Raw genomic sequence first — 26,084 nt, forward strand, 5'->3', positions numbered from 1 at the left:
ACCATTGGTACGTTTTTTCCCTTCCAATGCTACCATTCTATGATTCTATGAACTCAGTTAATGTAGGCATTTCTGTATGGATTATGTGCATTGTTAGAGACTTATTTAATATACTCTATGTTACATAAATGAACACATTACGATTTTTAAACTATTGGGCACAATATTTTTTTTCGGTTTTATCTGAAAAGTATTGGCAATCCGGCGTCTCAGTGGCTCATGGAAAGTAAATTGTAACTATAGAAAAAAAAAAAAAAAAGTGAAACAAATATTTGTGCTCCTGCCTATTCCCGAGTTGCTGATTGCTCTGCAGAGACTCATTCTGGCTCTGAACGGTTTTGTTTCACCGATTTACCATGCTTCTCTTCATCCTATGCAGTGTACATTGCTAGCGGGGCACGGCGATGACCCTGCCTGCTGCATTTCTTTAGCATCAGAGTGACAGCTGTAACCGTGCCTATTTTGGGGGGCACAGTCTGGAAAATGTGGTTTTTAAAGGTCTTGCCCCCCTCACATATGTTTTTGTTGCAGCTTCACCTTGCACCAGATATTTAGAAGGTTGGAAGTGTGAGATAAATATCTAATTTGTTCCACTTCCGATAATATTAGTTGGCAATCTGTTTTTTTTTTCTTCCAAAATTGCACGGCACCCGGATGAAAAACAAAAGTGTTAACGTATTTGTAAATACCTTTACGTCTTGTTTAAGTATTATAGTATCTGTAAATACTTTTATATCTTGTTTTATGCTATTGTTAGGTCTGCAGTATACACCTCTTTAAGGACACTGTGTTTGTATACTTGTCTTTTGCATTATTTCTCCGCACAACCGGCTACAATAATAGAAGAAAAAGTAATTTGGTGTATGTGTGCGAGCAGCCTTAAGGCGAGTCTCTGGGAATATATAAATATGCTTCTAACAACAGAACTATTCATCCTCTAATTTCCCAGTATACTGTGCAGTAGTCACAGAGCACTGATCTCAGGCAGGAGGAGATTTTTTTGAGTTTATGTATGCCTGTCCATAGACCTGGGACTCGTCAGTACATCTCCACTCCAAACGGACAAGACTTATGTAAACTAGTAATCCCAGCCTGATGTCTCGGGGCCGTATTATAAAAGAGAGAGTATAATGGAAACTTAGAGGAAGTCTATTCCTCTGTTATTTCACATTTCTATATTCCTGGAGAAACTATTTAATTTTTTATAAAGGCAAGAGAAAGATCTGCATTCACTTTAAAGAGGACAGATGAGCATTAACTCACAATTACTTCGTTAACCCCTTCACAACCGGGCAATTTTCCGCCCTTGTTTTTTTTTTTCTCCTTTTCCATACCTTTTTTTTTTTTTATTTTTCCGTCCACATAGCCGTATGAGGGCTTGATTTTTGCGGGACGTTTTGATCTTTTTGAATGACACCATTCATTTTATCATTTGATGCACTGGAAAGCGGGAAAAAAAAAAATCGGAGTACATTGAAGTTGCAAACAAAAGTGCAATTCCATGGTAAAACTGACCAAACATGTATAGTTACTTTTTTTTTTTTTAATTTAAATTTTTATTAGGTTATTTAGTTATTCAATCATGCAAACATGGATTCAGTGAGAATAAAACATAAAGCAAAATCGGCACAAAATGTCCAAAACTGACAAGATTATTAAATATCAATTCAAAATTGAAGTTAGCCGTTATGCCAGAAGAAGAGGAAAGAAAGAAACTAGAACACAAGAAGAAAGAGAGAGCACGGGTAATAGGCAAGATTATTTGAGAATAACGACGATATAAGGAAGAGGAGGAATTTTGGGCAATTAGAGACTCCATTCTGTGTACTGAAGATCTCGGAAAACCATTCCTCCAAGTAAGGGGGGTCCGGAGACCTCCAATGACGGGGAATCACAGTCTTTGCGGCCTGGAGAAGATGTCTCAGAAGTGATTTTTTTGTAGACGGACTTGGGCATGGGCAACATGTAGTATAGTTACTTTTTATTTGTGTGATGAAAAATCTGAAATTTGCAAATAAATAAATAACTAAACTTTGATTGTGTCGCCATTTTACGAGACCCAGAAAGCTTTCAATAATCCCTGTGTGAGGGCTTATTATTGCACCATGAGATGACGTTTTTTCTGATGCCATTTTGGGGTTGATGTGATGTTTTAATCGCCTCTTATTGAATTTTATTGCAATGTTACAACGGCCAAAATACTGCAATTCTGGCTTTTCGATTTTCTTTGTTACGCTATTTACTGATTGGATTAATCCAATTTTGGATTTTGATTTTTTACTGTACTAAATAGTTCCCTTAGGGGACGTGAAGCTGTAATTGTAGCATAGCAGTCTATCAGCATTGCTCTGTATAGAAGATATCATGATTAGAGATGGGTGAACCTGCAGATGTTCGGGTTCGGCGGGTCCAGCTAGACTAAAAAAAATTAGTCTGGTTAAGGATTGGACTTGAATCTGAACATGTGCCCGGACGCCCATGGTTATTGGGCCCCTATCCTAAAAATAGCAGCCTGCAGCTGCCCCGGAATTGTCGCATCCACCAGATGCGACAATTCTGGCACTTTACTCGGCCCATCCCAAAAAATCCATTATTTAAAAAAACAAAAAAAAAACAAAAACCCCACCCTCTTTTTCCAATTTATTAACCCCCAAAACACCCCTGCAGGTCTGACGTAATTGACACGAGATTCCACGATGATATCGGCTCTACTACATCTGTGGTCACAGTGTGCAGTCATATTAGCAAATGTGACCGCTGACTGCAGCTACAGGGGGACAAACTGACAGAGCCACAGCTGTGAACGGTGACGTCATCGAGTTCACCTGAAGTCACCGCTGGAGGTTGCCACAGTAGCCACTGGTGACCTCAAGGGAACTGACCTGAGATGAACTCATTGAAGTCAGTGACCTCACCTCAGGTGAAGTCATTGAAGTCCATGCTGGATTGCACATTGAGAATTTGGTTGCAGACATTTCTGTACCAAAACTAGATATCGTGGCAAAATACCGCATCAAAACCGCATGCGTTTTTAGGACATGTCTGCGTTCTGCCGAGACAAATATTCTGCAGCATTTTGTCACTGCATGTGTGTTTCAAAACTCAGTCGAAAAGCTGCGTTTTGGAGGTATTTTGAGTGCAGAATGGATGCAGAATTCATGCGTTCTGAATGATTGCTCTGCCATAGACAGAATGGAAAAAATATCCAAAACGCACAAAAGTGACATGTTGCTTTTTCGAAGGCAGCGATTCGGCCACAAATTTCAGCATACAAATCACTGCGTTCTAAAACGCAACATGCGCATGGAATTTGGACATGTTACATAGACTTTGCTGGGGACGCAGAACGCATGTGTTTACGCTGCAGTGCAAAGCGGTGCGTAAACGCATGCAAAACACACACGTGCGCACATGGCCTTAGTGTGTTTTTTTGCCAGGAGATGCTGATTTGGTGGACAAATGTCTGCATCCAAATACTCACTGTGCACACATTGCCTAATCCGGCATTGAGTTTAATCACTTCATCTGAGGCAAGATCACTGAGTTTAATGAGTTGACCTTAGGTCTGTTCATCTGAGGTCACACCTGAGGTACCGTAGGAACCGCAGCTGTGACCTCAGGTGAAGTCATTCAACTCAATGCCCGATTACTGGATTAGGCAATGTGTGCACAGTGAGTATTTGGGTGTAGACATTTCTGCACTAAAACTTAATCTCCTGGCAAAAGAAATGCACCAAAACCACATGTAGTTTTGGTGTGGTATTTGCAAGGAGATGCAGTTTTGGTACAGAAATGTCTGCAACCAAATACTCAATGTGCACTGATTAATCTGGTAATCTGACATTGAGTTCAATGACTTTATCTGAGTTGAGGTCACTGAGTTCAATGAATTCATCTCAGTTCAGTTCACCCGAGGTCACAGCTGGGGAACCATGGAAACCCCAGATGTAACGTCAGGTGAACTTAGTGATGTCACCGCTCACGTCTGCAGCTCCATCAGTGTGTCCCTGAAGCCGTAGTGAGCAGTCACATTTTTTAATGTGACCACGCACTGCAACTTCAGATGTTGCAGAGCCGGATTCGTAGTGTGATCTTGTGTGAATTATGTTGGACCCGCAGGGGGGTTTTTGGGGTTATCAAACTGGAGAGGAGTGTTTTTTTCTTAATAAAAGTATTTTTTCTGTGTTTATTTTTTTTATTTACAGGGTTAGTAATTGAGGGGACTCATAGACCCCTCTCCATTAATAACCTTGGCCCTGATTACCGCTGTGATTTATTGACAATTCACAGCGGTCATTAACCCCTTATATTACTGCGATTGACATCTCACCAGGGCTATCAGGGTGAGCTGCGTAACGTGTTGAAATTGTCGCATCAAATGGATGCGGCAATTCCAGGGATGGTTGCAAGTTGCTATATTTAGGTTAAGGGGTCCAATAACCATGGGACTCCCCAGCCTGAAAATACCAGCCCCCAGCTGTCCGCTTTACCTTAACTGGGTATCAAACCTACAGGGGGACCGCACGCCATTTTTAAAAATTATTTATTTAAATAATTTTTAATAAGCCGCATGGGGTCCCTCGTATTTTGATACACAGCCAGGATAACACACACAGCTGGGAGCTGCAGCCGATAGCAGTCTGCTTTACCTGTGCTAGGTATCTAATTTACAGGGGACAGTACGTAATTTTTTTACCATTTATTTATTTTTACACTCTACAACCAATCACAGACACCGGCACGCTGGCAGCCTGACTGCAACCAATCACAGATGCTGTCACAGAGGGTGGGCGGGGAAAGCATTGAATATGCATGTCAGTTAATGATCCGCACAGGAAGCAATGTGACAGCCGCGTGGGAGACCAAGTATAATTCTCCTGCTTTAATCTCTATTTCACTTTCTTTTAAACTTTTTTTTTTATCCGGGTGTCCAAACTTGAACAGTAATATGGACTTCCCTGAGAGGTTTGTGTTCAGGGTCCGTGCACAGATACAAGGTGTCTGGTATGAATTCCAAACTTTACAGTCCGGGTTTACCCATCACTGATCATAAGCTCTTCTGAACGCCAGCATTTAGCTGGCTTTCACAGGAGTATCGTAATGACAGACACTAGGGTTTTCAGCAAACTCTTGGATGTCAGGGCAGCCTATCGGGGCCCCACGATCATGGACGCACTGATGAGCATGTGGAATGATACATCCCCCTGCCGATGTGTGTTAATTTGCCGCTGTCAAGAGATTAACAAAGGCATTTAACAAGTTAAGATCAGCGGGCAGAGCTCAGCTTTACTCACAGCTGTTAGAGGCAGATGATGGCAGAATAACAGAGCTATCATCTACCAGGAATGGTGCAGACACAGTTCATTCATTAACCCACAACAAGTGTCATACACAAAATGCTTCATGTTGAACGCGTCACACCCTGTAATGGTGCCTGGAGAACGGAATAAAGTTGTTTTGTTTTTTATTTCACTTCTCAGTTGCAGAGATATCGACAATCAAATCTTTGGCACCTAATGAGCTAACTTTAAGTAGGGATAATCAGATAGTTTTAATGGGGGCACAGACTTCTGCCTCCTGTATGATGCTGACCAAGCTATTAACTCCAGTTAATATTTTGACTCTTCTGTGCTGTGTAATATATCTCCAGTGCATATTTAGGCTGCACACTAGCTGGCAGCACCTGTGAACTCAAGTCATGTGACCCTGATGACATCACAAGTCCTTCTGCACTTCTACGCTGATGCCTACTAACGACGGTCAGCCTCATACAAGAGGCAGAATTACATGCCCTCCAGTGAAAACAGTCAGATAACGCCCACTAAAGTTAACTCATCAGGTGCAAAATATTTAATTGTTGGGCGCGAGACCGAAGTCACACTTCTAGGGACCTCTCTGGACAGGGGACTCCAAGCTGCGGATGACACCCTTCAGGTAATCAACCTCTCCAATCATGCACTAACTTCACATGAACTGTCTGTTCTTTAAGGGGGCTTACCTTTTCCCTGACCTGTGGTCTGGATAAGTTCACGTTGATCAAGGACCTCTACTTGTTTTGTAGGCGGCTCATCTTTCAGGTTATGTACAGAAAGCCAGAGGTGATCGACACCCTAAGACCGGACGAACAACAGGTTTTTCGTGATCTATTAGGACTTTTAGAAGAAAACAGCAACAATATGGGCAGAGGTAAATTCCCCTTTAAGAACAAATCTACTACCAGTCCTTCTTTTGCCACAGTACCAGCTGTCAGACTATTTTTTTTAATTAGTCATGGCAGATTTCCTGGAACTTACATCAGGTAACCCACGTGCTCCTAATTTGGCGGTAGCAGAAAAGAGAGCCATTGACCAACTCCGTAATAATAACAAATTTGTTATTAAAGAGGCGGATAAAGGGGGCAATGTGGTGGTTTGGCCTATGGAGCTCTATCTTGAGGAAGCCCAGAGACAACTTTCAAACACAGCTTATTACAGCAAATTGCCCTCTGACCCCACTGGCCTCTTTACTATCAAACTGCACCGCCTTCTTAATGAAGCACATCGTGTTGGTATCATCTCGACTGATGAGAGGAACTTCATGTGGGTCGATAATCCAACTATCCCCACGTTTTACATGTTACCGAAGATTCATAAGTCTACCACCAGACCACCAGGAAGGCCTATTGTGTCCAGTATTGGGAGTTTGTGTGAAAAAGTTTGTACTTATATAGACTTTTTCCTCCAACCGTTGGTAACTAGATTACCTTCCTTTGTCCAAGACTCTTCTCATTTTATTAACATCTGCAAGAAAGTTAGACTCCCATCGCGGGCTGCCCTTCTGGTCACCTGCAATGTGGAGTCTCTTTATTCGAACATTAGGCACGAGGAAGGAATGCATGCGGTCACATATTTTTTTGGATGCACAGGGTCATTCGGACCGCATGCACGACTCGGTTCTGATTGATCTTTTGGATTACGTGCTTTAACATAATTACTTTCTTTTTGACAGCGGCTTCTACAAACAAGTCTCTGGTGTGGCGATGGGTGCTCGTTGTGCGCCCGCTTTCGCCAATTTGTTTCTTGGGTGGTGGGAAGCCACGGTTGTTTTTCCCTCCGAATAATTTAAAAAACTGGTGTGTCATTGGTGTCGGTACATTGATGACATCTTCTTTATTTGGCTTGGTACAGAAGAAGAATGTGGGGCCTTCATTTCATCATTGAATAACAACATCTTCAATATTTTTTTGACCCACAACAGTTCCTGCGTCAGTGTGTCGTATTTGGACCTACAGGTCTTTGTGAAGGATAACGGTTTGTCTACTACTCTGTATCGGAAGAAAACAGCGACCAACAGTCTCCTGGAATATGGCAGCTTCCACCCACCACACATTAAAAATGGGGTGCCTGTAGGTCAGTATCTCCATGTCAGGCGCAACTGTTCGGAAGATGTTGACTTCCGACATGAGGCGAATCTGCTTACAAACAGATTCTGCACCCGGGGATACCCTAAAAGAGTTCTGTCCAAAGCCTACCAGCGTGCGGCTTCTGAGCCACAGGCTTCTCTTATTGTTACTACTCCTAGGCGGATCGAAGACAAGGTCAGATTCATCACAACCTATAATGACCAGTGGGATAGAATTAAACACATTCTACACAATCGGTGGTCAGTTTTGACCACAGATATACAGACGTCTGATGTTATTGGCCCATTCCCCCAGATCACGGCACGCAGGGCACCGAATTTAAAAGACCTAATTTCCAGGAGCCATTTCATTAGACCCGTGACCAGACTCCATCGGGGGGTTATTCTTAGAGGGTCATTCCCCTGCGGGGACTGTAATGTATGTAGTTTCAAGCACTCCACCTCTAATGTCTTCATCAACCCTCAAGACTCCAAAGAACACGCCCTCACCAATTACACTAACTGTAAGACCAAGAATATGATTTATTGTTTTCTATGCCCCTGCAACAAGGTCTACGTGGGACAAACCACTTAGGAATGCAGAAAAAGGATCCAGAAGCACTTCTCCAATATCAATCTGGCGGCTTCCGACCTTAAAAGGGCAAGTTTATCACTTCTGTTGCGAATCATTTTCTGCATTATCATCAGGGAAGCACACGAGGCATCCGGGTGGTTGGCTTACAGAGATTTGTTGGCAATGGGCGTGGCGGTTCCTGTAAAAAGTGGGTTTTACAACAGGAATCCAAATGGCTTTTCCATCTCCACACGGTTGCTCCAGCCGGTTTAAATGAGGAACTCCTGTTCACGGGCTACTTGGGATAACTAACAGACGTGATCTCCTATTGGCTTTTCAATAGTTGGTTGTTCACAACTTTTGGTCCTTTGTTTTTCTTCAGTTTCCAACATCTGGTCTTCATATGACGGGTTTCTGTGAAGAAAATTGGACTTCTCCCCGACAACTTTTCATCTCCGCATATGAACCGTAACGTGGGACCTACTACCTCAGGGAATCACTATCGTTGGACCTTCTTCAGTCTCCTCCTGTGCATTTTCATCTTTAGAGACTTGTTTCATCCCGCTGGCCTGGCTCTCTACGTACTATATGTACTATCCTGGTTATATTCTCTCCTTTACATCTGTCTCCAACTCTGATGGTCTGCTCCTGTGCCGGCTATCACCCGTGCCGCTGACCTATGGTACCTTTTGACCACTGTTCCAGTTGCTAGGATTTTGCCATTATTAACCATTTTTCCTTTTTTCAGATTGGGCTCATTTGCTGGTCTAAGCTGCTCTGTGCACTGGTATTTTTTGATGTGTATTCCTGCATTTATATACATACGTGTGCTTTTTTTGCTCTACAGGTACCGTGCTTTTATATATGTGTATGTGCGCTCGCGTACATATATATATATATTTGCACTCACCATCATAATATGCTCCTGTAATCATCATTTTGGCCCTTCTTCCATTTTTGGAGTAGTCCCCACACACATTTATTCTTTACTTTTCTTTATCTGGGTGTGTTTGCCCTTTATGTAGGGTGTGTTTTCTTTACTGACGCTCTCCCCTATTGTGCTGGGCACTTATCCTGGCACCTGTGTGTAACAACAGAAAATATATAGTCCCCTGTCCTGCCCCGGGCCCCCTGTGCGCATGTACCTGCACATGTGGACATTCTAGTCCGCGTTTGCGGTTTCATGCTCACATATACAATTTTTTCATCTATGGTCTACACCTCTCTAAGCTCTTTATTCCCCTTGGTCGTATTCCTGGTCTACAGTGGTCTGGCTTTTATGCTATTCCCTTTCATGTTTTTTGCGACTTCGCCCGATGCCCCTGTGTTTACCATGTTTATTCCATTGCAGGGATAGGGCTTATTTGCTGCCTTTGCTACATTGCATGCATATGCATTAACGTACTGCTCTGTCTTATTTATTTATATTATATATATATATATATATATATATTTATATTATATATATATATATATATATATATATATATATATATATATATATATATATATATATATATATATATATATATATATCTCTTGCTTATACTGATGTGCATTTTCATTGTACATTCTGCTATGATGTATACTGTCCCCCAGTCCTGTGCGTCTTGCGCCCCCTGGGTGCAGTTCACCTTGTGCAATCTATGTGACTATACCCCTTTTTGGCCTGCCTTGCCTCCCGTCTGACTGCGAATGCGCATGTGTGCGTACTTCCTGTATCTTTGATCCGATTGGACCACCGTTTATCCACAGGTGACCGTTATATTATTAACGTGTATGCATGTATTTAAACCTATCTGAACTTCCTATCTCCACACTTTCCCTGACAAAGCCGCCTGCGTGCGGCGATACGCGTGGGGTTGCTGCACACCCCGTGACCTGCCCCTCCATACTCTCCTACAGCCGGCACCCTCTCCAGGTATCCTGCCCCCGGTATTGGAGCATCCATCCTTGTTTCCCCCTGCTCTACACTCTTGCTGAGCATCCTGGCCACGGATCGCCTCTGGTCCAGCTTTTGGCAGGGTCCATACCACACTCCTTCCCGATTTTCCCTTCCCCCTCCCCCCTCACCTCCTTCCCAGCTCTCCAGGTTCTCACCACCGCTCGTCCATCTGCTCTTTTGAGTTATACCAACTATTTTCAGATTACCTGGAGAATTATAGCTATATATCTTTTACAGAATAGATTGGGAAATATCTGGTGAGAATTTGTATTACCTTCCATTTTCACAAGCATGTACTATTGTGTGCACCATCCTGTGCATTTACTCGGGTTAGGGGTCTAGGTGCTATATTATTGGCTGTATTTTTGTATTTATATATAATTTTGTTTCATTACAATATGGGGGTATTTTGTATTCTTGGTCACTGTCTGTGCAGCTTGGCTTTTTAATTGTTTTTAATCATTGTTCAAATAAAGGTTTTTCTATTTCTGTAATTCGGGCTGTGCTCCTTTTATGTCCAACGTCTCCTCTCTCTGCTACAGAATATATATTATGGCAAGAGAAAAGCAGCTAAGTAAAGAGAAACGAGTAAGAAATCAAGGTCAGTCAGTCCGAAAAACTGGGAAAACTTTGAAAGTGTCCCCAAGTGCAGTGGCAAAAACCATCAAACGCTACACAGAAACTGGCTCACATGAGGATCGCCCAAAGAAAGGAAAACCAAGAGTCCCCTCTGCTGAGGATCAGTTTATCCGAGTCACCAGCCTTAGAAATCGGTTAACAGCAGCTCAGATTAGAGACCAGGTCAATGCCACACAGAGTTCTAGCAGCAGACATCTCTAGAACAACTGTTAAGAGGGGACTTTGTGCAGCAGGCCTTCATGGTAAAATAGCTGCTAGGAAACCACTGCTAAAGGACAGGCAACAAGCAGAAGAGACTTGTTTGGGCTAAAGAACACAAGGAATGGACATTAGACCAGTGGAATTCTGTGCCAGACCTGAACCCAATCGAGATGGTTTGGGTTGAGCTGGACCGCAGAGTGAAGGCAAAAGTGCCAACAAGTGCTAAGCATCTCTGGGAACTCCTTCAAGACTGTTGGAAAACCATTTCCGGTAACTACCTCTTGAAGCCCATCAAGAGAATGCCAAGAGTGTGCAAAGTAGTAATCAAAGCAAAAGGTGGCTACTTTGAAGAACCTAGAATATAAGACATATTTTCAGTTGTTTCACACTTTTTTGTTAAGCATGTCATTCCACATGTGTTATTCATAGTTTTGATGTCTTCAATGTGAATCTACAATTTTCAGAGTCATGAAAATAAAGAAAACTCTTCGAATGAGAAGGTGTGTCCAAACTTTTTGTCTGTACTGTACATATTAAAAAGTAAGAGGCTATTTATAAGTGTTGCAGCATGCTCAATGTGATTCTGGAGGTTGAGATGAAAATTGTCAAAAGAGAAAAAAACAGATCAGTTAAACTGATCAACCAAAAGGTATTTCTTTTTGATCAATTTAATGATTTTAAGTTAATCAGTTAGGACATTCGATATAAACATTTTTCATATAAAACAGATGAAGAAAATAGATGAGATATGCATACAATAATCTCAAAATGCACAATCTTTTTTAAGGCTATGTTCGCACGTTGAGTTTTTTACAGCATTTTTTTTCATGAGTTTTATGCAAATTAAAAGCTGCTTTTTACAGTACCAGCAATAGCTATGAGATTTCAGACATGTGCTGCACACACTTGCTTTATTTTCCCCTGACAGAAATGGAAAACTGCTGCGTTTATGAAAAAAGCAGCATGCCACTTGTTTCAATGTTTGTGCAGCGTTAAAAGCAATATGAAAGTGCAAAAATGCTTCAAAAAAACAAACCAGTGTGTTTTTGCTGCTTTTGTGGTGAATAAAACTACCCTTTTCGTAAGCAGCTTTTTTTTACTGCCGAGAGCAGGTTTTTGCTGCAGAAAAAATACAGCAAAAACGCAAAATGTGAACACAGCCCAAGAATGAAAATCACACAATTTTGAAACTACAAAGCAGAGGAACGGTGCACTGGAATGGTTACGTAATAGCAAATAGAAGTATAGGCATGTCAGGAGAACTACACTGTGTGCAGAATTATTAGGCAAATGAGTATTTTGACCACATGATATTTTTTATACATGTTGTCCTACTCCAAGCTGTATAGGCTTGAGAGCCAACTACCAATTAAGTAAATCAGGTGATGTGCATCTCTGTAATGAGGAGGGGTGTGGTGTAATGACATCAACACCCTAGATAAGGTGTACTTAATTATTAGGCAACTTCCTTTCCTTTGGCAAAATGGGTCAGAAGAGAGATTTGACTGGCTCTGAAAAGTCCAAAAATTGTGAGATGTCTTGCAGAGGATAAAGCAGTCTTGAAATTGCCAAACTATTGAAGCATGATAACCGAACAATCAAGCGTTTCATGACAAATAGCCAACAGGGTTGCAAGAAGTGTGTTGGGCAAAAAAGACGCAAAATAACTGCCCATGAATTGAGGAAAATCAAGCGTGAAGCTGCCAAGATGCCATTTGCCACCAGTTTGACCATATTTCAGAGCTGCAATGTTACTGGAGTATCAAAAAGCACAAGGTGTGCCATACTCAGGGACATGGCCAAGGTAAGGAAGGCTGAAAAACGACCACCTTTGAACAAGAAACATAAGATAAAACGTAAAGACTGGGCCAAGAAATATCTTAAGACTGAATTTTCAAAGGTTTTATGGACTGATGAAATGAGAATGACTCTTGATGGGCCAGATGGATGGGCCAGAGGCTGGATCAGTACAGGGCAGAGAGCTCCACTCGGACTCAGACGCCAGCAAGGTGGAGTTGGGGTACTGGTATGGGCTGGTATCATCAAAGATGAACTTGTGGGACCTTTTCGGGTTGTGAATGGAGTGAAGCTCAACTCCCAGACCTACTGCCAGTTTCTGGAAGACAACTTCTTCAAGCAGTGGTACAGGAAGAAGTCGGTATCATTCAAGAAAAACATGATTTTCATGCAGGACAATGCTCCATCACATGCATCCAACTACTCCACAGCGTGGCTGGCCAGTAAAGGTCTAAAAGATGAAAAAATAATTACTCGGCCCCCTTGTTCACATGATCTGAACCCCATAGAGAACCTGTGGTCCCTCATAAAATGTAAGATCTACAGGGAGCGAAAACAGTACACCTCTCGGAACAGTGTCTGGAGGCTGTGGTGGCTGCTGCACGCAATGTTGATCGTAACAGATCAAGCAACTGACAGAATCTTTGGATGATCGGCTGTTCAGTGTCATTATGAAGAAAGGTGGCTATATTGGTCACTAATGTTTCGGGGTTTTGTTTTTGCATGTCAGAAATGTTTATTTCTAAATTTTGTGCAGTTATATTGGGTTACCTGGTGAAAATAAACAAGTGAGATGGGAATATATTTGGTTTTTATTACGTTGCCTAATAATTCTGCACAGTAATAGTTACCTGCAGCATTAGATATCCTCCTAAGATAGCCAAATCTAAAAAAAAAACTCCAACTTCCAAAAATATTAAGCTTTGATATTTATGAGTCTTTTGGGTTGATTGAGAACATAGTTGTTGATCAATAATTAAAAAAATCCTCTAAAATACAACCTGCCTAATAATTCTGCACACAGTGTAATACTATATTTCTTTGTGTTTTAAATTGACCTATCAACTTTTTCTCAAGGAGAATTTAAACTGAAACTTTTCCCACTTCAAGGCATGTTCTTATATGAGTAAATAGAGAAAAAAAAGTCAATGGTAACTGTGCAGAGACGTCAGACACATCAGTGCGGTTTTATATGGATATGACTGACATGCAATCTGTGCAACATGAACTGAACCCTGGTATAAGGAAAAGTAGAAGTTGCAAAAGACTGAATCGTTGGTTGCAGATTTAAAGGAAATGTGTCATCGGGAAAGGACCTATTGTTACCGGTTATTATAATCCTGTCTGGGATGATAATGAGACTGCTGAAAAGCTTTTTTGGAAAGAACAATAAGATTGAGCCTCTGGTAGAAGACCCAGAGAAAGGTGTGAAAGTTGCAACATTTTTTCTTATTAAATATAGTGATATTTAATATATATATATATATATATATATATATATATATATATATATATATATATATATATATATATATATTATATATATAAAAAAAAAAATAGAAAAAACCTTCAAAACATTTAACATAAAAACCAGATTCAAACAATAGTTCACTTTTTATTAACACGCTCTCTTTAGGAGGTAAGCTCAACAAAAAATAAACTGTCATGTTATTAAATTATGTTAAAATGTTTATTTGTTGTCGCCATATACACCTTTCACTTGCTGTCATCTTCTACTCAATTTTGTTTGTGGGACAAGCCGTACTTTTTACTGCTACATACAAATTTTTGATCACTTTTTAATTTTTTTTTGTTAGTAGAAAAAGAACAAAAAAGATCATATCCGCCATTGTTTTTTACAGAGTTACAGTGCAACATAACTGACATTATCCTTATTCTGCGGGTTGATAAGATTACCGTGATGCACAATTTAGGCTATGTGCGCACTGGAAAATGGAATTTTCTTGAGAAAATTCCGCATCCTCTCAAAGATTACCGCACCCGCGGTAAAAAACCGCGGGAAACCGCGCCCGAAAACCGCATGCGGTTTGCCGCTGTTTGCTGCGGTTTTACTGCGGTATTATTCACGGTATTGCCGCGGTTTTGCCGCGTGCGGGTTGGGATGTGCTTTATTGCATTCAATGCAATAAAGCACATTGAAGAAAAAAAAAAAATACATTTAATTCTGATAGTAGATAGACAGAAGAATAGATAGAGGGATAGATAGATAGACAGACAGATAGATAGAGGGATAGATAGATAGATAGATAGATAGATAGATAGATAGATAGATAGATAGAGGACAGATCGCTGCATTTCCCACGGTCGGCAGTGAGTTCACATTACCGGCCGTGGGAAATGACCGGTAATTACCTCTGCTGTCTGCTGCTTTCATTCAGCCTGTGTCTGTGACAGTCGCGGCTGGATGGAAGCAGCGCAGGACGTCGGACCTGTGCATTACGCCGGAGCTTTGGTGCGGGAGGGGTTAATAAAATGGTGAACGAGGCTTGTTGGTTTTATTTAAAATAAAGGATTTTTCGCTGTCTGTGTTTTTTTCACTATACTTACGGGTTGATCATGTCAGCTGTCACATAGACGCTGCCATGATCAAGCCTGGAGTTAATGGCGGTGATCCACCACCATTAACCCCTTGTATTACCTTGCCACCACTGCTACACGGTGGCAAGAAGAGCCGAGGACACTCCGGTAGTGCCGCATAATGCATGCGACAGTGCCGGGGCAGCTGCGGCTGATATTCTCGGCTGCGGGAGGGGGAGTGAGGCGGAGGACATTAACCCTGCCCCTCTCCCTCCCCAGCCTGAGAATACCGGGCCGCCGCTGTGTGCTTACCTCGGCTGGACGGTAAATATGCAGCGGAGACCACGTTCTTTTTTTTCTATATTTCCGTTTTCTTTCTATGTGTGTTCTATGTGTCTGTGTCTATGTGTTCTATGTCTGTGATGTGAGTGTGTTTACTCTGCACGGCTTCCTCTTCCTGTAATGACATCACTTCCCTGCAAAACCGCAGACAAGCGATGTACATTACCGGAGGTAAACCGCGAAATACCGCAGGGAATAACGCAGGAAAACGCAGTGAACCGCACAGAATTTGCTGCCTGCGTTATTCCCTGCGGGATTTCATGATTAACATTGGAGTCAATGGAGTGAAATCCCGCAGCGATGTGCGGAAAAGAAGTGACATGCACTTGTTTTTGCTGCGGGATTCCCGCAGCAAAACATGCAGCTGTCAAATTCCGCCTAGTGCGCACAGGATTTTTTTTCTCCATAGGATTTGCTGGTGATTCACTGCAGAGATGTTATGAACATTTTCTGCAGCGAAACATGCAGCAAATCCACAGAAAATCCGCGGCAAAATCCGGTAAGTGCGCACATAGCCTTATACAATCTTTTTATGTTTTATTACTCTTTCAGAAGAAAAATTAAAATAAAAATGTTTTTTTTTTTTTTTAGGTTGTCATTGTGAGAGCACTAACTCAATTTTTCTATTTACAGAACTGTCTCAAAACTCTTAGGCTTGTTTTTTTTGGTGCATGGAGATGTAGTTGGCATTGGTTCCACATTGGAAAATATAAGATGTTGTGATCACTTTTTATTTAATTTTTATATGAGATAAAAAAAAAAAGATAGGAAAGACTCACAATTTATGTTTTTGTTACACAGCGATAAAAACAATATAGTTTTATAGTACTGCCTGCTATGAATGTGGAAAAACAAAATGTACCGTATTTTTCGCTTTATAAGACACACCTGATTATATGACGCACCCCCAAATTTGGTGAAGGAAAAGATAATTATTTTTTTTTAATGTTAAATAGTGTCCGTCTTATAATGCCAGTGTCCATCTAACAAATCATATAGGGTATATGTCCCTCATAGCCCCCCCCCCTAAAATTAGCCCCCTTAATCTGGATATGGCCCCCTTATATTGAATATAGCCCCCTTGTGCTGGCACACGTCCCCCAGTGATGCCACATGTCCCCCAATGCTGGCACATGTCTCCTATTGATGGCACACATCCCCTATTGCTGGCACACATCCCCTACAGCTGGCACACGTCTCCTATAGATGGCACACGTCTCCTATAGATGGCACACGTCTCCTATAGATGGCACACGTCTCCTACAGCTGGCACACGTCTCCTACAGCTGGCACACGTCCCCTTTTGCTGCCCATGGCCCCCTATGGATGGCACACATCTCCCTGTGTTAGATATGGCCCCCTATGGATGGCACACCTCCCCCTGTGTTAAATATGGCTCCCTATGGATGGCACACCTCCCCCTGTGTTAGATATGGCCCCCTATGGATGGCACACCTCCCCCTATGTTAGATATGGCCCCCTATGGATAGCAAACCTCCCCCTGTGTTAGATATGGCCCCCTATGGATGGCACACCTCCCCCTGTGTTAGATATGGCCCCCTATGGATAGCACACCTCCCCCTGTGTTAGATATGGCCCCTATGGATGGCACACCTCCCCCTGTGTTAGATATAGCCCCCTATGGATGGCACACCTCCCCCCTGTGTTAGATATGGCCCCCTATGGATGGCACACCTCCCCCTGTGTTAGATATGACCCCCATGCTGCTGCCCATAGTAAAATAAAACACTCTTTCCTTACCTTCTCTAGTGCTGTTCTCCGTCGTGTCTCCCTCCGTGCTGCTGAGCTCCTGCACTTCCTGGTTCTCGGTGCCGGTTATGTGATCAGCACAGCAGAGTGATATCATCTCTGCGTGCCTGATCACAGCGGCAGCAGAGAGACCGGGAGATCAGCGCTGGAGGAGGTAAATAAAGAGTTTTTTATTTTACTATGGGTAGCAGCATGGGGGCCATATCTAACACAGGATGGGGGGGGATTGTGCTACCAAAGGGGGGTGCAGGCACATATAATATGCGCCGCTGCCCTAGCCCATCACCGCGGTGCGGTTTCAGCACCACGGTGATTGACAGCAGCAGAGCATATTATATGAGTGGGAGCATTGTTGAAAGCACTTGCAATCTGCCTACTTGTGGAAAGGGGTTAAAGGATTTTCCCACTTGTTTTACATTAAAGGGAACCTGTCACCACTTTTTCGGCCTATAAGCTGCGGCCATCACCACCAGGCTCTTATATACAGCATTCTAACATGCTGTATATAAGAGCCCAGGCTGGGGGTATAACATAAAAAACACTTTATAATACTTACCCAACGGTCACGCAGTTGGCCTTATGGGTGTCTCTGTTCTCCGGTACCGTCTCTTTTGGCCATCTTTGTTCTCCTTCTTCTCTAGCCGCGGAGCATGACTGTTCCGACCTCATACACACTCACCGCCGGCATTCAGGTCTTGAGCAGGACCGGCGAGTGTGTATGACGTAGCCGCGTCATGCACCCAGGCTTCAGAAAGAGGACGAAGATGGCCCAAAGAGGAGGCGTCGGCACCGGACCATAAGGCCCACAGCGTGACCGTTAGGTAATTATTCTAAAGTGTTTTTTATGTTATATCCCCGGCCTGGGCTCTTATATACAGCATGTTAGAATGCTGTATATAAGAGCCCGGTGGTGGTGGCCGCAGCTTATAGTCAAAAAAAGTGGTGACAGGTTCCCTTTAATGATCGACCCTTAGAATGCGTCAATCAATATCTAATCGTTTGGGGTTAAGCACCTCCACTGAACAGCTGTTATCACCATACTGAATTCACTTTTGTTTCCTTAAAATATATTTTAAAGGAAACCTGTCACCAGGAATTTCCCTTATAAACCTGCGGCCACCACCAGTGAGCTCTAGAACACTGTATATAAGTTCCCAAGCCAAACTGTATAATATAAAAAAAGCCTTTATTATACTCACCTGCAGGGTGGTCGGGTCCAATGGGCGTTGCTGCTCTCGGGTTCGGTGCCTCCTCTCTTCCTTCCATCGCTGTCCTTCTTCCCAGCTCCATGTGGATGACACGTCCTACATCATCCACACATAGGCCTCCATTGCGCTCCTGCACAAGCACACTTTGATCTGCCCCACTGAGGGAAGATCAAATTATTGTAGTATGCATGTGTGGCGGTCTTTGACCTTTTCCCACGTCTGCGCATTACCGTAGTTTGCTCTGGCCTCAACAGGGCAGAGAGAAGTGTGCTTGCACAGTAGCGCAAAGGAGGCCTCTGTGTGGATGATGTGGGAAGAGTCATCCGCACGGAGCTGAGTAGGAGGACGGTAATCGAAGGAAGAGAGGAGGTGCCGGACCCGAGACCAGCAATGCACATCGGACCCGCTTGCCTACAGGTGAGTATAAAAAGGTCCTTTTTATGTTATACAGAGCGGCCTGGGCTCTTATATACAGCATTCTAGAATACTGTATATAATGGCTCACTGGAGGTGGCCGCAGGTAATAAGGGAAAATCCTGGTAACAGATTCCCTTAAAACTTAAGAGAAAATGTACTAACCTGTACAATATGTGACTGGATCTCTCTTCCCTTCCACACTCTGGTATAAAACGGCTGTACAGAGCATTCCAATTTGGAACAAAAGTAATGTCATATTGAAAACCTAAAATAGAAATAAAAATATAAGTTCACTCAAAAGTATCAGCATTTTAATTTTATTTTGAACTAAATAATGAAAGAACCCTACTATTTTGCAAATAGGACAGTAAGAAGGCTTATTTTTTTTCTGATATCTTATTTTACGGAATATAGGAACCTACGCTTTTTTAATCACCTTTTATTATGGTCTTTTTTGGGGGGGATAGAATGAACCAATAGACCTATTTTGACACTTTTTTTTTTATTAACCATGCATCTGTGACGCAAAATACAAAAAGGCTTGTATTGGGGTTTTTTTAGGACACTTGGGCACAGATTCACCAAAGTGTTTTTGCCAAATTTGTGTAGTAGAACACTTTGAAAAGTCGCATAACTATTTTGCAATTCGAAGTTATGCAAAAACATTTTGGCGTTTCTTCGCCAGTCTTAGCCATACCTACCAAAGTTGGCAGAATATGGGCCAGACGGGTTATGGCAAAGCCTGCCTGACAAGACAAAATCTTCAAAAGTTATGCCAGAAGTGTAATAAAGTCTCCAAATGGAGTAACATTTTGGTTGATCCGCACATCAGTGATGAGATGAGTCAAATTCATTAAGTGGCATGTGCCTCCTAAAGAATCACAAGTGATTAGGTCACGCAACAAACAGTTCTGTAAGGCATAGAAATGAGATCTGGTTTTAGATATAAGAGGTCATTCATCAAACCACCCCAAAAGCATCAGCAATGAAAGAATAAGGCTAAGTGCGCACTTTGCGTCGAGGTAGTTGCAGTTCTAAACACATCCTCTGGCAGAAATCTTTTTTGCCAAATTTGGTTTTGACCACAAAAACGCAATAAATACACGTGCGTATTTACTGTGTTTTTAGCGCGATTTACATTCTTTTCCATTGCTTAAAGTCAGATGCGTTTTGGATACAAAGACACTAATAAATAAAGTTTAAACATTCAAACACTATGAAAAAAATGGAAAAAAAATGATAACAAATATCAAAATTATCATCAATTAAAAACTGGCTTTTTTTAATAAAATGATAAGTTTGTGATAATAATTATGCATAAAATTACATTTATTTATGGATTTTCTTAAAAATAATAGTCAGACTGTGTGTAAAGGGACATATCATGCCATAAATATTTTGCAAAAAACGCATGCAATTAATTGGTCCTAAACGCTTGTTTTCAGCATCATCAAAAAAGCATGTAAAACGCAAGAATTTTGATGTTACTTGCGTTTGACAACTTCTCATTGACAATAATGTTAACAAAACGCTGCCCAAATGGCAAAAACAATTGACATGCTGCTTCTTTAAGCGCTGAATTTTTGTCCAAAAATGTGCAAATTAAACGCTGCGTTTTTAACAGCATAGTGCGCACAAGAAATCCCCATTTCACATAGACTTTGCTTGAAAATTAAAACCCATGCCTTTTGGCATTAAAACGCTGCAGTTCAAAGTGCTGCGGAAACGCAGGTAAAAACGCAAAGTGCGCACATAGCCTAATGTTCCACTTCACCATACTGGTGTAAAATGGTAACCTTTTTGGAAAAGATTTTGGTGGCTGCTCTTTATACTATAACATTGGATATTATGTATTGGGAAAATATTGAATGTACCAGTAGCATAAAACGTGTCCTAGGTGTTAATGGAAACCTGTCATATAAAAAAATGCTATTAGCTGGCAGATATGGGGTAATCTGCAGGTTAAAACTGCCCGGCCGCTGTGCTGATAACACAGCTACCTGAGGAAATGATCTTTATTCCTCCAGGCAGCCTCGGGTCTCCAGGCATAGAGGAGATGGAGCAGCCTCAGTCACTGCTCAATACATGGTGAGCAGTGGCAGTAACCACGCGCCGGCACTGACTGCTACATCGCATGGCAATACAAGTGAAGGTGGTCCAGGGTACTGTGTCAGGCCAGTTGCAAGTTGGTCAACCATGGCGGATTTTTTGCTTCTTCTTTGTTGCAGTACCCTTGGGGATATCCCGTTCATTTGTATTTTGCTGCAATGTAGCTGCGTCACCTAACGGACTTTGGTCATGCGGTGGGTGTTACGGCCAAATTTGCAGTGTAGCTACAGCCTAATAGCTGCTTCATATCATCTTTCCATTTGTAGAATACAAGCATGGTGTATACAGCACCTATGTTCTGTTTTCCTGTAAAAAGGAGTGATAACAAAATACGACTGTGTCATAGTATTGATTAAAATTTCCATTCTTCATATCTTGACTTTGCTGTGAAATAAAATGCACATGGCCCTAGCCTCCATACAAGTCGTAAACATTTACCGTACATTTCCTGTGAAGACATAAAAAGCTCTATAATATATATATTATATATATATATATATATATATGAGAAAAAAAAATCAGTTTTTTTTCTAATATATATATGTATACTATATGTACAAAATATATATTTGAAAATAATATAATACTCCAATTATTGCTATCAGTAATTATCTCGGATATCAGATAATTACTGATAGCAGAAGATGGGAAAATATTCACAATATAAAAGTCTACCCGGCTTCCTCATTTTAACTCTTTCATCTCTGCTGGGTAGACAGAGCATCTTACCTGTGTTTGCAGCAGGATCACGACCACACTGTTTAGACTAATGTATGAGGAAGGAGCTGTTGGGTCAGAGGAGCATTTATGATACCAGAATAACACGTGTTTCAAGAGTCTATTCATTATTCACGTGGTGTCTCCTACTACTGCCACGATACTTGTAGGAACATGCTGGCTTACATGATTGACATGTGACAAAGCCAATCCGAGGGAGTCCTGATAATCTGAGAGCAAATCATTTACCATCTCTCCCGTGTGACCGACCCATCTGGAATTCCAGAGAGAAACCTTGAAATTCAATCGCTCAGAGAACAACAAACACGTGCCCCGGCTTTCCATGGACGGACTGTGGTCACTGTAGCCTTGGCAGCTTAGCTGAGAGGCAGAAAATACAATATATTGTATAAGACATGTCTGTTCAATAGGCTTTTCTGGGAATTTTCAAAATTCAATCCTATAGTAGTAAAGTTTCCAAGCAAATAAACACAAAAGAAAAGAAATAACATAAATAATCATTACTTACACCTTGAATCCCCACCAGCTCTGGTGGCCCCTGCCAGTTCTGATGGTGATGGTGTCCAATACTCCAGTGTAAAAATACAAATGTATTTAATTATTATTAAAACCCTTCTTATGGGTAAGATATGAGTAAGGATCTTTTTAATCCGAATTGCGTCATCTAATACATGATCTGACATTTTTTTTTTTTCTTTGTTTATCATGGATTTTAAAGGGGTTGACCACTACGTTTACATTGATGGCCTATCCTGAGAATAAGTCATGAATGTCTGATTGGCCAGGGTCAGACACCTCGCAACCCCACCGATCAGCTATTCTCGGTCCCGCGGCAGCAGCAGGCAGCTGAAAAGGCTCAGGTCCAGAACTGCTACATCCTCTGATAGTGGTTGTGACCCACTACTGCACATCCACCTGCCAGGACCAAGAACAACTGATCAGTCGGGGGTGCCAGGTGTCACACCGGTCAATCAGACATGGTTGGATGCGCGGGTCAGTCTTTTTGATATATTTGTAGTGCATCTCTTACTGATTGAGCACTCCGCCCTGTAACCAGGCTGTGTTCATTCCCCTTTATAGCAGGTGTCTAGCTGCACAGACATGGAGGTTTTTAACCCAGATAGGGGCGTTTCAAGTTAGGTTCCTGGTACACAGAGATATACCTTGCCGTGATGACCGGGCTCACATGTATTGACCAATACATAAGCTAAATATGTCTTTTTTTTTTTTTTAAATATTCCTATAGCAGTAATGCAATACCAGAGTTCCCTTATTCATTGTTAGTATTTTAGAGTGCAGCTGTATGTGTTTTGTTTAGTTATAAGGTGATTTCAGCTAGCACCTGTTCACATCTGTTGGATTTGCGGGTCAGTCTTTTTGATATTTATAGATCAAACATTGATGACCTATCCTAAGGACAGACCATCAATGTAAAAGTTGTGGACAACCTCTTTAATATTAATTAAATACATTTGGATTTTTACACTGGATTGCTGTATTACCTCCTTTTCCGTTGTACTTCCCTGGTGGCCAGATGAAGCTTGTTTTCGTGCAATCCTCCAGCCTTGGGGCCTGGAATTCAGAGACTACAAGTGGATGGGCTGATAAGTATTTGTTCTATTTTCTACTTTAGTGATGCCGTCCAGTCTATCATCTCCCTGACCATTTCAGTCAATCACTGGAGTCTGTGGCACAAAATCTTGGAGGCATCAGTCAATGGAGTAGTGAAAAGATCGCATAAGGGCAGTTTCACACATCCGGCATTTTGCCAGATCCGTCACACTCCAGTACAGTGTTAATACTGTACAATGGCATCGCGGCAACCTCCGGTCACATGACGGCATGTGACCGGAGGTTGACGCGATGCTATTGTACTGTATTACACTGTACTGGAGTATGATGGATCCAGCAATCCAGCAAAATGCCGGATGTGTGAAACGGCACTAACAGCAGCACAGGAGTAATGGGGAATTACTTTTTATGGAAGTGCGAATATGGTCTTACTGAAAAATTATAATAATAAAAAAAAACTTTTAAAGTAGAAAAAAAAGATATGTAGAGAGGAGAAACATTTGAAACATGTTTGAAGATGTTTTCTTGGCTAAGGGTATTTGGTGCAGACATTTCTGCATCTGTTGCCAGGAAAAAACTCTGGGCATTTTTGACGTGTTTTTACATGCATTTTTGGTGTAGATTTTTCCCCATTTATTAGTATGAGTGATATCGCCAGCCGAAACGCTGAAAGAATTACCATGCTTCAGATTTAAATCTGCAAGGAGAAAATAAGCAATATGTGCAGGAAACTTCAGAATTCTCATTCACTTTGCTGAGCTCCTGTAGTAATATCCAGGGACAGTGACAGCACCATCCCTGGCTGATTAATCCCCTAGGTGGAACGATTAATAGTGACACTTAGAAGGTTGATGGAGGGAGAGGGTTTCGATTTCTGACCTCCATCAGCACCCATGTGACGTTGAGGTCAAACAATGACCACAGAATGTTCCAGCTATGGTGGCCTGTTAAGCGGGCTTTACACGCAACGACATCGCTAACGAGATGTCGTTGGAGTCACGGAATTCGTGACGCACATCCGACCTAGTTAGCGACGTTGATGCGTGTGAAATGCAGGAACGACCTGTTAACGATCAAAATTACTCACCTAATCGTTGTCCAGTTGTTCCTTTCCCGATTATCGTTGCTGTTGCAAGACGCAGGTTGTTCATCGTTCCTGCGGCAGCACACATCGCTATGTGTGACACCGCAGGAATGAGGAACATCACCGTACCTGCGGCCGCCCACAATGAGGTGGGCGGGATGTTCGGCCCGCTCATCTCCGCCCCTCCGCTTCTATTGGGCGGTCGCTCAGTGACGTCGAATGAACCGCCCCCTTAGAAAGGAGGCGATTGGCCGGCCACAGCGACGTCGCGAGGCAGGTAAATATGTATGGCTGTTCCTAGCGATGTTGTGCGCCACGGGCAGCAATTTGCCCGCGACGCACAACCGACGGGGGCGTGTGCTTTCACCAGCGACATCGCTAGCGATGTCGCTGTGTGTAAAGTCCGCTTTAGCCAAAAGCAGGCTCTAACAGGCAATCTGTCAGTGCAATCCGACAGGTCTCATGTATTGCAATATATGTCTATTGCAATGCATAAGACCAGTGATTCGAATAATAAAAGATAAAGTCTCACAGAGAAACTAAGTAAAAAGTAAAATATGTAAAAAAAAATTGCAAAAATTCTTAAAAATCCTACAAAATAAAGAACAAAAAATATTACACCAATAAATACAAATAAAGTACACATATTTGGTATCACCGCGTCACAATATATAAAAACTGTCACACCATTTAACTCCTACAGTGAACATAAAAAAAAAAATAAAAAACATGGAAAAAAAAAACTATGCTTTTCCATCATACCTCTAAAACAAAAGTGGAATAAAACGTGATCAAAAACACAAATTGAAATAAAAATGGTGTCACTGGAAACATCTTTTCGTGCAAAAAAACACGTCACCAAACAGCTCCGTCAACAAAAAAATTAAAAAGCTATAGTTTTCCGTAATGTAAATATAAAATTAAAATTGTTTTTAATGTGTAAAAGTGGTGTATATATATATATATATATATATATATATATATATATATATATATATATATATATATATATATATATATATATATGCTATTGCTGTAATCATACTAACCTGAAGAATAAAGCAAACGTCCCTTTTAACACAAGGTGAACGGCATAGAACAAAAAAAAAAAAAAAAAAAAAAAAAAACCAACAATTTCTGAATTGCTGTTTTTTGTTGATTTTCCTCCCAAAAATCAGTAGAAAAGATTAAAAAGATATTGTGTGTCCGAATATGGTACCGATAAAAACGTCAACTCATCCCGCAAAAAAACAAGCCCTCACATGACTATGTCAGAAGATATATAGAAAAATTAGAGCTCTCACAATAAGGTGATGCAACTGTTAAAAAAAACTCAAGACAAAACAAAAATAAAAACAAAACAAAAACCCCATTTTTTAGCGTGTGATAATTGTCAGACATCTAAAACCCCAATATAAAATCTGGTATCACTGCAATTGCTTTGGCCAGAATAATAAAGCCATCTAATCATTTATGCTGCATGGTAAAAGGGCATACTAAATAACTACAATACATTCTTGACTTGCATATGTCATTCTGCCTTCCAAAGACCACAACTCACATTTATCCTGCTCTTTTTGCTGAGCACTTATATTGACGTTTCCATGTAAATGTCTGAAATACAGGATTTAGACAGAGCCCCCGATGGAAGATTCCCTATAATGAGGCAGATTGAGACACTTTGGACTCTATATAGCTTTTGATCTGGCCATGCCCATATTTTTAGGTGGGCAGAAAGCTGAAGTCAACCACATCTTTTGAACAAATCTT

The 26,084-nt window shown here is 41.5% G+C and overlaps 1 protein-coding gene across 3 annotated transcripts in view; it reads right to left on the reverse strand.

The window, feature by feature from the left end:
• The window catches only part of CNPY1 (canopy FGF signaling regulator 1), a 234,012-nt gene that overhangs the window by 161,518 nt on the left and 46,410 nt on the right, over positions 1–26,084 (reverse strand). For 2 of the 3 annotated variants that reach the window (XM_075316743.1, XM_075316744.1), the window contains exon 2: positions 18,974–19,076. In XM_075316743.1, coding sequence (XP_075172858.1) covers positions 18,974–19,067 — 94 coding nt within the window. In that variant the 5' untranslated portion in view covers positions 19,068–19,076. Of the gene's footprint in view, positions 1–18,973; positions 19,077–21,649; positions 21,822–26,084 lie in introns of those variants that run through there. The other variant, XM_075316742.1, reaches the window with a different exon arrangement.

Source organism: Anomaloglossus baeobatrachus, chromosome 6, assembly GCF_048569485.1.
Source record: "Anomaloglossus baeobatrachus isolate aAnoBae1 chromosome 6, aAnoBae1.hap1, whole genome shotgun sequence".
Taxonomy (NCBI): Eukaryota; Metazoa; Chordata; class Amphibia; order Anura; family Aromobatidae; genus Anomaloglossus; species Anomaloglossus baeobatrachus.